Source organism: Palaemon carinicauda, chromosome 2 (genome assembly GCF_036898095.1).
Source record: "Palaemon carinicauda isolate YSFRI2023 chromosome 2, ASM3689809v2, whole genome shotgun sequence".
Lineage (NCBI taxonomy): Eukaryota > Metazoa > Arthropoda > Malacostraca > Decapoda > Palaemonidae > Palaemon > Palaemon carinicauda.
The window spans coordinates 32411018-32423517 of record NC_090726.1 but is presented as its reverse complement, the minus strand read 5'-3'; the positions used below and the strand labels follow the sequence as shown (position 1 = coordinate 32423517).

The 12500-nt window shown below is 36.1% G+C and overlaps 1 protein-coding gene across 1 annotated transcript in view; it reads right to left on the bottom strand.

Moving 5' to 3' along the window:
* LOC137615896 (glutamate receptor ionotropic, kainate 2-like) overlaps positions 1–11469 on the bottom strand; it is a 12052-nt gene extending 583 nt beyond the window's left edge. Inside the window, exons 1-10 of the mRNA XM_068345586.1 lie at positions 11059–11469; positions 9197–9333; positions 7661–7754; positions 7306–7464; positions 5764–5911; positions 5007–5158; positions 4165–4316; positions 3321–3630; positions 2506–2664; positions 616–765 (exon numbers count right to left, since the gene is read on the bottom strand). Of these exons, the coding sequence (XP_068201687.1) occupies positions 616–765; positions 2506–2664; positions 3321–3630; positions 4165–4316; positions 5007–5158; positions 5764–5911; positions 7306–7464; positions 7661–7754; positions 9197–9333; positions 11059–11469 (1872 nt within the window). The remainder of the gene's footprint in view (positions 1–615; positions 766–2505; positions 2665–3320; positions 3631–4164; positions 4317–5006; positions 5159–5763; positions 5912–7305; positions 7465–7660; positions 7755–9196; positions 9334–11058) is intronic.
* Between the last annotated feature and the right edge of the window lie 1031 nt (positions 11470–12500).

Here is a 12500-nt window from a genome sequence, read left to right as displayed (position 1 = left end):
ATTTGCATGAAATTAGTGCCAAAATGTACATAATTCCATTGCCTGTCTTATGATATACATGATCAAGGTCAAGGTCACGAAAGGTTAAAAAATATCTTTTTGCTATATCATGATTAATTTATCTCGGATTCGCATCAAACTAGGGCTAAAATGTGTACAGTTCAATTGTCTATCTTGTGATATACAACTTGATTAAGGTCAAGAAAAGGTAAAAAAAAAATATTTTGCTATACCTTGATTAATGTTTATCCAATTTGCATGGAACTAGTGCAGAAATTTGCATACTTCAATTGGCTATCTTGTGATATACAAGGTGATACAATATAAGCGAAGGTATGCGCTCTACCGAGTGCCCATTATTATTATTATTATTATTATTATTATTATTATTATTATGACAAGCTAAGCTATAACCCTAATTGGAAAAGCAAGATGCTAGAAGCCCAAGGACTCCAGCCGGAAAAAATAGCCCAGTGAGGAAAGGAAACAAGAAACCAAAATACAAGAGAAGTAATAAACAATCCAAATAAAACATTCCAACAACAGTAACATATAAAGTGATATAAAGTGTTAAGGTTGCATAAAAAAAAAAAAAAAAGTTTAATTCAGACTTACTCTGGCCGAGGCAGCGAGTCTTAGCGAGTTCAGAAAGAAATGCCTGATTAGTCCCCCATTGATCATCCAGCCGATGACCTGGTCGAACTTCCTCTTCAGGGGCGAGTGCCGCTGGAGGGCCATGGCGATGTTGAAAGGGGCGAAGCACTCCTGAAGGTGCGAGATGTTGATAGGAAAAAAATCAAATGGTGATTTTTTTTTTTTATCAATTTTTTTTTGTTTATATGTGAAAGATCTAATTTGATGTTGTTCTTAAAATATTTCATCTCGATTGTTTATAACTTGTCTTGTAGTTTATTTCCTTGTTTCCTTTCCTCACCGGGCTATTTTTCCCATGTTGGAGCCTTTGGGCTTATAGCATCTTGCTTTTCCAACTAGGGTTGTAACTTAGCTAGTAGTAATAATAATAATAATAATAATAATAATAAGAAGAAGAAGAAGAAGAAGAAGAAGAAGAAGAAGAAGAAGAAGAAGAAGAAGAAGAGGAGGAATAATAATAATAGAAATAATAATAATAATAATAATAATAATAATAATAATAATAAGAAGAAGAAGAAGAAGAAGAAGAAGAAGAAGAAGTTGAATAATAATAACAATAATAATAATAATAATAATAATAATAATAATAATAATAATAATAATAATAATAATAATAATACTAACTGTTGATAAAAATGACGGGATATCAACCACGATCAAGAAGTGGTTGTCACTGATAGATTGATTCATTTCACTTTCAACAGAAATTTAATGATTTAAATGGAATCAAAGCAGATTAAAATCTATCATATCGTCTCAGAAAGGTTTATTAATATTTTCTTTAATATGAGAAAAGAAATAATAATAATAATAATGATAATAATAATAATAATAATAATAGGGAAGTGGGGAATATGGGGAAAGGAAGAGTACCCCTGGATACAATCCAGTTTATAGCTCAAAGGCAGGTACTCGGAAAGGGAAAGATTAAGGAAATAGGGAGAAAGAGAAGTACAGGAGAAGAATAAAAGAGAGGGGCAGACCCTCTTGCGATATTAGAGAATTGGCATTATTATTGTTTTAGTTTGAGAAAAGAAAAATTCCAGTTTAGGTCTAATGCAGAACGTTACTGATATAAGGGTTCCAGGCAATGAATACTGGCAGAAAAACAGTCTGAAGAAAGAGCAATTACATCCAATAAAGATAATTGTAATGAATTAAAAAAAAATTTAACGTTGTTATTAAAATCGAATCTTTAGTTTTCTCTCTTTTTAATGACATTTTAAAGCCATCCAAAACATACAATGGAAAGAAACCTGTTTATATGATGAGGTAATTCTCGACACTGAGTCTTCACAAGTTATTTCCTTGGCGCAAAATATGTTATTATTATTATTATTATTATTATTATTATTATTATTATTATTATTATTATTATTATTATTATTATTATTATTATTATTACCTAAGCTACAACCCTACTTGGAAAAGCAGGATGCTATAAGCCCAAGGGCTCCAAAAGGGAAAATTATTATTATTATTATTATTATTATTATTATTATTATTATCATTATTATTATTGTTATTATTATTATTATTATTATTACCACCTAAGCTACAACCCTAATTGGAAAAGCAGGATGCTATAAGCCCAAGGGTTCCAAAAGGGAAAATTATTATTATTATTATTATTATTATTATTATTATTATTATTACCACCTAAACTACAACCCTAATTGGAAAAGCAGGATGCTATAAGCCCAAGGACTCCAAGAAGGAAAAATAGCCCAGTAAGGAAAGAAATGAAGAAACAAATAAACTACAAGAGGAGTAGTAAACAATTAAGATAAAACATTCTAAGAAATAAGACCCGCATCTCAAGAAAAGAGAGTAAGAGTAAGAGAACAGTACCTTCATCAGCCGAAGCCTAGGTACCCCCATGTCAATGAATCTGGTGGCAGCTACGAATTCTAGGTAAGGGCTGTTTTGCAACATGACCGACTTTCCTCTCAGGACTTTGTCGAAGATGACCTCGTCTTTGTTATAGTCCTGAAAGCGGTTGGCTAGACTCTGTTGGAGGCGAAATAAGGTCAGGCAACTATATATATATATATATATATATATATATATATATATATATATATATATATACACACACACATATATATATATATATATATATATATATATATATATATATATATATTAGGGCCAGTGCTGTAATGAAAAAATAAATAATGATGAAAGAATAGTCAGTTTCTTTAACCAAAGGGTCATTACTGAGAGTCCCAAAAAAACCTAAGAAAATACGAGAATTCCAATAGGAAACACATTGACGCCACTAAGGCAATCACCTTCAATGAATATTATTCATATTTCCTGTGTTTCTTTTATGGGCCTTTTTGAAAAAACACACACACACACACACACATATATATATATATATATATATAAATATATATATATATATATATATATATATATATATATATATATATATATATATATATATATAGAGAGAGAGAGAGAGAGAGAGAGAGAGAGAGAGAGAGAGAGAGAGAGAGAGAGAGAGAGATGTCTTCTGTTTATAACTACTCCGGAGCAAATATAAATCTTACATAATTTAGGAACTCAAGCAAAAAAATTAATGTCCATAAAATACATGAGAGAACAGATTACCTATAAACATCACTCGCTTCGTAAACTTCTATCAAGCTGACACTTACCTTCAAGTAAGGATCGCTAGCAGAGGCCAGAGCATCCCCGTAGAACTTTCCCAAACCCGCCACTTCGATGCCCGAGGCGTGAAGTTCCCGAATGGTTTCCATGGAAGCGGGTGGCTTCGATACCGTCAGGAAGGCCATGAGATTGGTCGAATAGGCGATGGTGAGCGTCATGGCGTACAGCCAGAGGATAATGACGAAGATCCTTGTGCTCTTGTTGATGGGCAGGACGGCCTGGGTTTCACAGCAGTGGATTCCAAGGGCGTAGTACCAGCTGGATGAGAGAGTCTGCAACACAGTCACTTCTCCTCCGCTAAGGGGAAACGTAAATGATGATTGGTGCATTTAGAAGAGATTCGCGTTAACTTTATCTTGAAATGTCTTCAATAGGAAATAAACCACCAATTCCAGGGCTAGGGTATTCTGAGCGAGGCTCGAGGTACAGTTGGACACAGGAATTCCTGGCATACCATCCTATGAAGGAATGCACCCTGCCACACCCTTACTGAGCGGCGAATAACCAAACAAATTGAGTAGGATAATAGGTGAGATGGCAGAGGTAAAGGGAGTGGCTAAACAAAAGAACTCGCTGAGCAGAAAGGATGCTGCAGTGTGTATTTCCTCAGAGCAAGGTGTGACAAGAATTCATGTGTCTAACTGTACTTTTCAGAAGCTATAAATCGTGCTATGATGACCTAATCTTTGATCGTCAGATCAAAATACTTCTAAAATCGCCAATTACTATCATAACCTTCGAAATGGTGATTTCACCCAAGTGTATTCCATTTAAATTGCAAATAACTATATAGAAGAGTATCATTTATCAGGCTGCAATGACCTCCCTTACCATTTGGAGCTCCCCCAGCCCAAAAAGAACAGAACTGGACCACTGACTATTAGCCCGACGAGGATGGCCAGCCAAGTCGTGCCCTGGAAAGGAAAGGCCAGCGCCTGCCATCTTGGAAGAGGAGGTTCGGTCCTTGCCATAAAGCAGCTCAGCTGGATGGGAGAGTAAATATGTTTCCATCTCGTTACAAAAATTTTGTAAGAATATATGTTGCAGGATGTGAGAGTCACCATCAACAATTATTATTATTATTATTATTATTATTATTATTATTATTATTATTATTATTATTATTATTATCAACCCAATTTGGAAAAGCAGGATACTACAAGCCCTATGGCCTAGTCCTAGCTAGGATGAAGAGGATCTTGAGCGCTATTCATATGTATATATGTTCAGTCTAGGCATTGTACTGCTAACCGGGGCAATATCACTGCCCCTTGCCTCTGCCATTCACGAGTGACCTTTGAAACTTTTAAACCTATATAAAACGGCTTCATGAAGGTTAATACCCACATAGAGCAGTCATGGGATACTTTCTTACAACACATTAGATATCAAAGTTACTTTTAATTGACTAACCATCGATTTCACCTATAATTTTCATAAGATTTCAGCAATTACAAAAAGCCATGATGCTTTCCTATTATTGAAAATGGCTTTTCTAACAAAAAAAGTTTGTGTTCATAATTAGAAATCGACAATCAAATACTGAATAGGCCTACAGTGTGAAAAATAATGGCAAAGATAAAATGACCTAAAGCCCGATGGACATCACCTTTTTGTCTTCACGAATAACTGTGACATAAACCCAATATGTCATCACTCGCTAAGAGTCATACCTCTGAGTCATATGGAGCCGTGTAATCCAAGATATTGACCCTGACGATTGTGACGTACAAATCAACCACTCCCAAGTCCACCTCGTTCCTCGCTAGCTTACCCATCATCCCACTCCAAGAGCCGTTCTTCTCCTCGCGTCCCCAATATTCCTCTGTAAAAATTACAACTACAGTGATTACAGTAATTACAAAAACCGAGAAATTATGCATGTTTTTGTTTAATCTTTTCCTTGTAAGTTAATATAGTTTCCTTATTGGGCATTTTCGTTATTCTTTCCTTATGTGTGCTTGTGTGTGTGTGTGTGTGTGTGAGAGAGAGAGAGAGAGAGAGAGAGAGAGAGAGAGAGAGAGAGAGAGAGAGAGAGAGAGAGAGTATGAATATAAAGTAGGTCTAATTAAAGTAGCATACAAGCTTCAAGTCAACCAGTAGACAGACAGATAAGTCTGTAGGCCTATACTGTAATTTGAAAATTAACGGTCCCAAACTCACCATTTTCTAGCCTACATAAAAATTTTTGCCTATAAAAAGTAGTTATAATACTACCGTATAGATCTCTATTATATATCCGCATCAATGACCTGTTTCATTGAATGTTGTAATTTCAAATCGTTCTGTGTTGTCTTGGTCAACCCTACTTTATCACAGTTGACATGAGTTAACTAGTTTTTTCTTTCCCGACGATATAAGAATACACTTGCCAATTAGAAAACTCTTTATTCAAGTACGATTAAATAGTCAATAGTCAAATAAACTCACCATTGGGTGGCTCTTCGAACTGAACTGTGAAGTTCAGAACTTGAGAGAGCGTCTGGACCACACCTATATCAATTCCGTATCGAAATAAAACCGTCCCATTCTTGCTACGGTAGTAGAAGACACTCGGTTTCCATTCGAAAGTCACACACTATGTAGCAAAGAAGAAACGGCTAAAATAGAAGAAAAACTAGAAGTGTACAGTGATTATTTGTCTAAATCTGAGACGCGCTAATAGTTCAAGAAATAATTCCCCTGGCTCATATTACATTTTATTAAGATGGTTGGCTTTAAGGTAGCACGGTCCCTTGCAATATAATAGTCCATATCTACCAAAATGCAAATTATAGTTCTGCTTTCTATCTTTATTCAAACATGGATATCAATGCAGTCGTATCTATGCATGCAAATAGTTCGTTTATCCACCACCAGGGTTACGCACTTCTTCAAACAACCTCTCGTATCACATTTTCTGTGTTCTCTATCTAGTTAGCGTGACAATTTCACATTGTGTAGCGTGCGATTACAGCAATTGATACAAGAATTCTTCAAGAAGAAATAGAGCATGTTGTCGTAGGTAAGAAAAGCAAATATAGTCCTATTCACTTGAAATTTTATGTGGGCACAACTCCCACCCACAACAGGTAGCCTGCCGTGTTGGTGTAAACATAGTGGTATGATTTTTATATACATTATGGCGAGTCGTTAATGCAGTAACCATTTATATGCTAGAATTAAAACGTCACTATTGGTAATGTTGTCGTGTTTTGTGTTTGAACCAATCCTGCCAGTCTTAAAAAGGCTTTGCGGTAGGCCTGTTTGTTAGGTTACTGTTTTTGCCAACATTTCTTGGTTTTACATGATGCTGTGTTGCATAAATCCAATATATTATGTGTTAATGCTATGATTTCGTAAACCATGAATACCTATTTATGTACCAGTAATAGGTCTATAATGATATCCAAATGGCAAAGATCTTGCACATGAAAATATGCAGGAAACTAAACTTCCTTCTGCCTAGCCTTCTTGCTAGATTAACAAGAAGGCTAGTAAGAGGTAAGAGCTAGGTTACTCTTAGAAAGAAAAGACAAGAAGGAATATCGCAAACTCTACAAAGAAAACCACTCTAGTTCTTATAGACATCTATGGGATAAATTCATGGGTTATTTTCAAACATGATTCCTTGGTTATTATAATTGTAAAACCTTTCTAAAAGATCATTTAATTCGGCAATTGAATGTGAATGGGGGGTTTCCTATCAAGTTTTAAACGTTCAAATCAAAATTAATCCCTATTACAGAACTGAGTTTCTTTTGATTCGGTATTGAATCCTTTTTATCATATTTCCAAGGTACACTATGTTATCTAACGAATTCTTTAAATATATTCATGAAGATTTAAATACCTCCGCTTAAAAATTCTTTCATAGATTTTGACTTATGGAATATTTTGACATAATTTCTATTACTTATCCTGCTCAACTCTCTCTCTCTCTCTCTCTCTCTCTCTCTCTCTCTCTCTCTCTCTCTCTCTCTCTCTCTCTACCTTTAACTGTACCCCTTTGAGATCAGATAATTTATCCGGATAGAGCCGGACTTGCGTAGTAAATGCTCTTTTGCGCCAAGTCGCCGCTCGTTTGATTTCCCAGCTGCCGAACAGCTGATTGAGAAAGATTCCCCACTCTGTACCGGTGGATCGGTTAAACTGTAAAGATAGAGAAGTTTATCATGATATTTTAACAATTTTGGGGGTCTAGATAAAGATGGGTATCATCTTATTAAAGCAGTTTTTATGGGACTATCGAACAATATTAGCGTGCCATTGTTTTGTATATCGGTGTCGAAACCAAACCAAATGCCGTGGACTACTAGATAATGAAGGAAATGTATTAGACCTATACCTTAATGGCTGCTGCTAAGCGTTCTGTCTTCTTGCCTTTGACAGAATCTGCGAATGCTTGAAAGTCCATTTCGGAAGGGAGCACTAAGAAGTATCTGAAAAAGGTTAGTTTACGTAAATAAATAGAGTTAACCGGGAGTTTATCAGTCGTATAATTAAGATTCAATGCATGAAATTACTCCGGTTATCAGAACGATTGGCTTTTTACTTTTTCATAATTTCTAGTAACTTTTTTCATAACTTTTTTTTTATCTGTTTTTATTTGCATGCCTATGTATGTTTTCTCGTTCACGTATTTCCAAACCCCGTGCATTTAAGAAGAAAAGTTTATCTTTATATAATAAAGAGCAAGTGTCTGGACACACAAACACACACACACACACACACACACACACACATATATATATATATATATATATATCACACTCAAGGAGGAGAGGAAGTAGCCATTCCCTGGTGAGAGGGGTACCCCGAGAGGTACACTCGGAAACCACACTCCCACCATGTGCCGAACCAGCCGGTTGTAGTTAGGGAAGGGGTGGGAAAGGTTGAAACTCTTTGTGTGTATATATCTATCTAAATATTTAGACGTAATTTTTGAAAAGTCGCGTACGGTAGTAATCGTATAATGACATCAGCAGTTGGAACTTGGAACCTGTTATCACCGGAGACTTTGAAATTCCTGAATCAACAACTTGAGTTTCTTAGTATTCCTCTAAAATTTTATCTCGTCCGTACCGAGCTTCCTAGCCTCTAATTCCCATGAGCAGGTAGTTCCGACGGTGTGCCACACTGTAGGCATTATTTAAGGGTATGTTCAGCAACACACGCCCCCATACCTGAACCCACGTTTTAGTCCACTACTATACTTCCGTTCCTGTTTCATCTCCTCAAATCTGATGTCCAACATCTCTAACATCTAACTTCATAGTATAACCTCTCTTGCCTCCAACTTCACAGTACAATTTCTCTTACCTTTAACTTCACAGTACAACTTTGCTTACCTCTAACTTATCAGTCCATTCTCTTTAACCTCTAACTTCACAGTACAACCTCTCTCAATTTAACTTCACTGTATATCGTCATTTGCCTCTAAATTTCCAGTATAACCTCTCTTACCTCTAACTGCACAGTACAACTTCTACCTCTAAATTCCCAGTCCAACCTCTCGTGTCTCTCTTATCTGTAACTTTGCATTCCAATCTTTTACTTCCAAGTACACAGTACATCTTCTCTTACTTTAACTTAACGGTATAACCGCTCATATTTATAACTTCATAGTACAACCTCTCTGCCTCTTAACTTCACAGTCTAACCTCTCTTATCTCTAACTTCACAGTATAACCTCTCATATCTCTAACTTCAGACAACCTCTTTTACCCCTATCTTCACAGTACAACCTCTTTTACCAGTATCTTCACAGTGCAACCTCTTTTTCCCCTATCTTCACAGTACAACCTCATTTACCACTATCTTCACAGTACAACCTCATTTACCACTATCTTCACAGTGCAACCTCTTTTACCACTATCTTCACAGTGCAACCTCTTTTACCAATATCTTCATAGTACAACCTCTTTTACCAGTATCTTCACAGTGCAACCTTCTTACCAGTATCTTCACAGTGCAACCTCTTTTACCACTATCTTCACGGTACAACCTTTTTACCACTATCTTCACAGTACAACCTCTTTTACCAATATCTTCAAATTACAACCTCTTTTACCACCATCTTCAGAGTACAACCCCTTTTACCACTATCTTCAGAGTTCAACCTCTTTTACCACTATCTTCAGAGTACAACCTATTTTACCACTATCTTCAGAGTACTACCTCTTTTACCACTATCTTTAGAGTACAACCTCTTTTACCACTATCTTCAGAGTACAGCCTCTTTTACCACTATCTTCAAAGTACACCCTCTTTTACCAGTATCTTCATAGTACAACCTCTTTTACCAGTATCTTCATAGTACACCCTCTTTTACCACTATCTTCAAATTACAAACTCTTTTACCACTATCTTCAAAGTACAACCTCTTTTACCACCATCTTCAGAGTGCAACCTCTTTTACCACTATCTTCAGAGTACAACCTCTGTTACCACTATCTTCAGAGTACAACCTCTTTTACCACTATCTTCAAAGTACACCCTCTTTTACCAGTATCTTCATAGTACAACCTCTTTTACCAGTATCTTCAAAGTACACCCTCTTTTGCCACTTATCTTCAGAGTACAACCTCTTTTACCACTATCTTCAGAGTACAACCTCTTTTACCACTATCATCAAAGTACAACCTCTTATACCTTTCCTTTAACTTCTCAGTAGCCAATAACCTGGTGATTTACCTTCAGAGTTGACCTCGTTGCTTTATGACCTCGTCCGCAGCGCCTGGTCGTGCGGCTCAAATTCCATAAATCCAATATTGCATATTTTCATCTATTAGAATTTCCCAGCATCCCATTCTCCCCTTACCTTCCTCCGTAGTCCCACTTGTTGAGATACTGGTCCCCGAATGCCACGAGTGGAGAAGCATCTCCGAGGAGCATCAGGTACCCTCCACAGTGACCCGATGACTCCCAGGAGACCGAGAGGAAGTCGTCCAATTCTCTCACGGTTAGGACCTTTTAGAGAGAGAGAGAGAGAGAGAGAGAGAGAGAGAGAGAGAGAGAGATTAAATGACCAATTACTTCCCGGATTTCTATATTTCTGTTTATGGAAAAACCCATGCGTAAATGTCGCTCATGAATGGCAGAGGCAAGTGACAGTGACACTGCCCTAGCAACCAGGACAATTCCTAGAGACTGACATATATATATATATATGTATATATATATATATATATATATATATATATATATATATATATATACAAGACCCCTTTCCACTCAAGCTAGGACCAGGGAGGGCCAGGCAATGACTGCTGATGACTCAGCAGGTTAGACATAAAGGCTCCCCCAAACCCTCATCCTTAGCTCACGAGGATGTTGAGGTTGCAGCGACCAAAGGAACTAACGAGTTTGAACGGGACTCGAATCCCAGTCTGGCAATCACCAAGCAGGGACGTTACCAATAATCCACCGTAACCCCTATAGTGATTTTCTTTTATTAATTAAGGTATAACCGATTATAATTGAAAACGAAAATGCCGTATAGGCTCCCATGTTTGTTTTCATAAGTTATAGAAAGTATAGGAAGACATAGCAATAAACGAATACTATAATATCCTTTCTTTTACCTGTAGGTTGTGGGAATTAAGTTAGTTAAGCTATTTATTTAAAAAGAAAAAATAATCTATGCCTCAAATTTGACTTGGCACCAGCTCAATACTGGAACCTTTGTATCAATAAAGCTAGTTTGGGCAACAGGTATCATGCACCGCTATATAACAGACTTACTTGTTTCGGATTCGGAATCTTCAACACCTCTCGCACAATGGTAGGACTGGCGTAGGTCTCGTCAATAGCCACAACTAAGTCACAACCTTTCATCTCTCGTTCAGCCACTGCGAGAAGAAGGCGAGCCAACGCAATTTCTTCGTTCACGGATGCGTTTGTTGACTCTCTTTGCGAATAGGTGCTTTTAATAGGTGTCGACGAGAGCAAGTAGGAGGCGTTTCTTTCATCCGTTTCTTCTTCCCAGACGCTGATACCGGAGCCTGAGGCTAGTAGGTCATTACTGATGGCTTCTGTAGATTCCAAGGCCCGTTGTGATGGACATTCTAGCTCACTAGCGGTAGCATTGCAAGCGGATGTCGAAACGAATGATCCTAATATCAAAAATGTCGTCAGGTTCCATTTGAAGATCATTGTTCAACTGGAATTTAAGTAAAGAGACAGATGAAAAATCGTTACCATAATTTATTTTGCCATATGGGAATAATGATGTTCAAGTCATCGTTTCTATGAAAGGCTTATGAATATATAAGGTTGCAGACTACATGAATATTATTGAGTTTAATGAAGATGCACTTTGCCTTCATCTCAAAATTGCTGAGAAGCATATTTGCTGCAGCCATTCGTGGGTTATCATTTCTGGTAAAATCAGCAACTAATTTTAACTATTAAGAAAACTAGAAAATAAATATATTTAAAAAAAAAAAACTCCAATGCAATAAACTGACTCAATGGAAATATGAAACGTATTGTAATTATTTTTTTAGAATTATTATTATTATTATTATTATTATTAGCCAAGCTACAACCCTAGTTGGAAAAGCAAGATGCTATAAGCCCAAGGGCTCCAACAGGGAAAAATAGCCCAGTGAGGAAAGGAAATAAGGAAATAAATAGATGATGAGAATAAATTAACAATATATCATTCTAAAAAACAGTAACAGCGTCAAAACAAACTTTGCGGAGATGTTTTCCTAAACAACTGTCATTAAAATTAAAGCATTTCATTATGATAATCCTTGATAAGCAATGGCATACCTTCAAGTTGCGCGTGATCAAGATATCTTGAATAGCGTATTGTCATTCGATTCTTTTTTTCAGTTAAACTTTCTGAATAAACTCAAAATTAAAATAAGTGGTTTCTTTCATTTAAAACAAATCCTATGGATGCCACGGGAAAGTATTATTATTATTATTATTATTATTATTATTATTATTATTATTATTATTAGCTAAACTACAACCTTGTTGGAAAAGCAGGATGCTATAAGCCCAAAGGCTCCAACCAGAAAAAATAGCCCAGTGAGGAAAGGAAATAAGGAAATAAATAAATGATGAGAATAAATTAACAATATATCATTCTAAAAAACAGTAACAGCGTCAAAACAAACTTTGCGGAGATGTTTTCCTAAACAACTGTCATTAAAATTAAAGCATTTCATTAT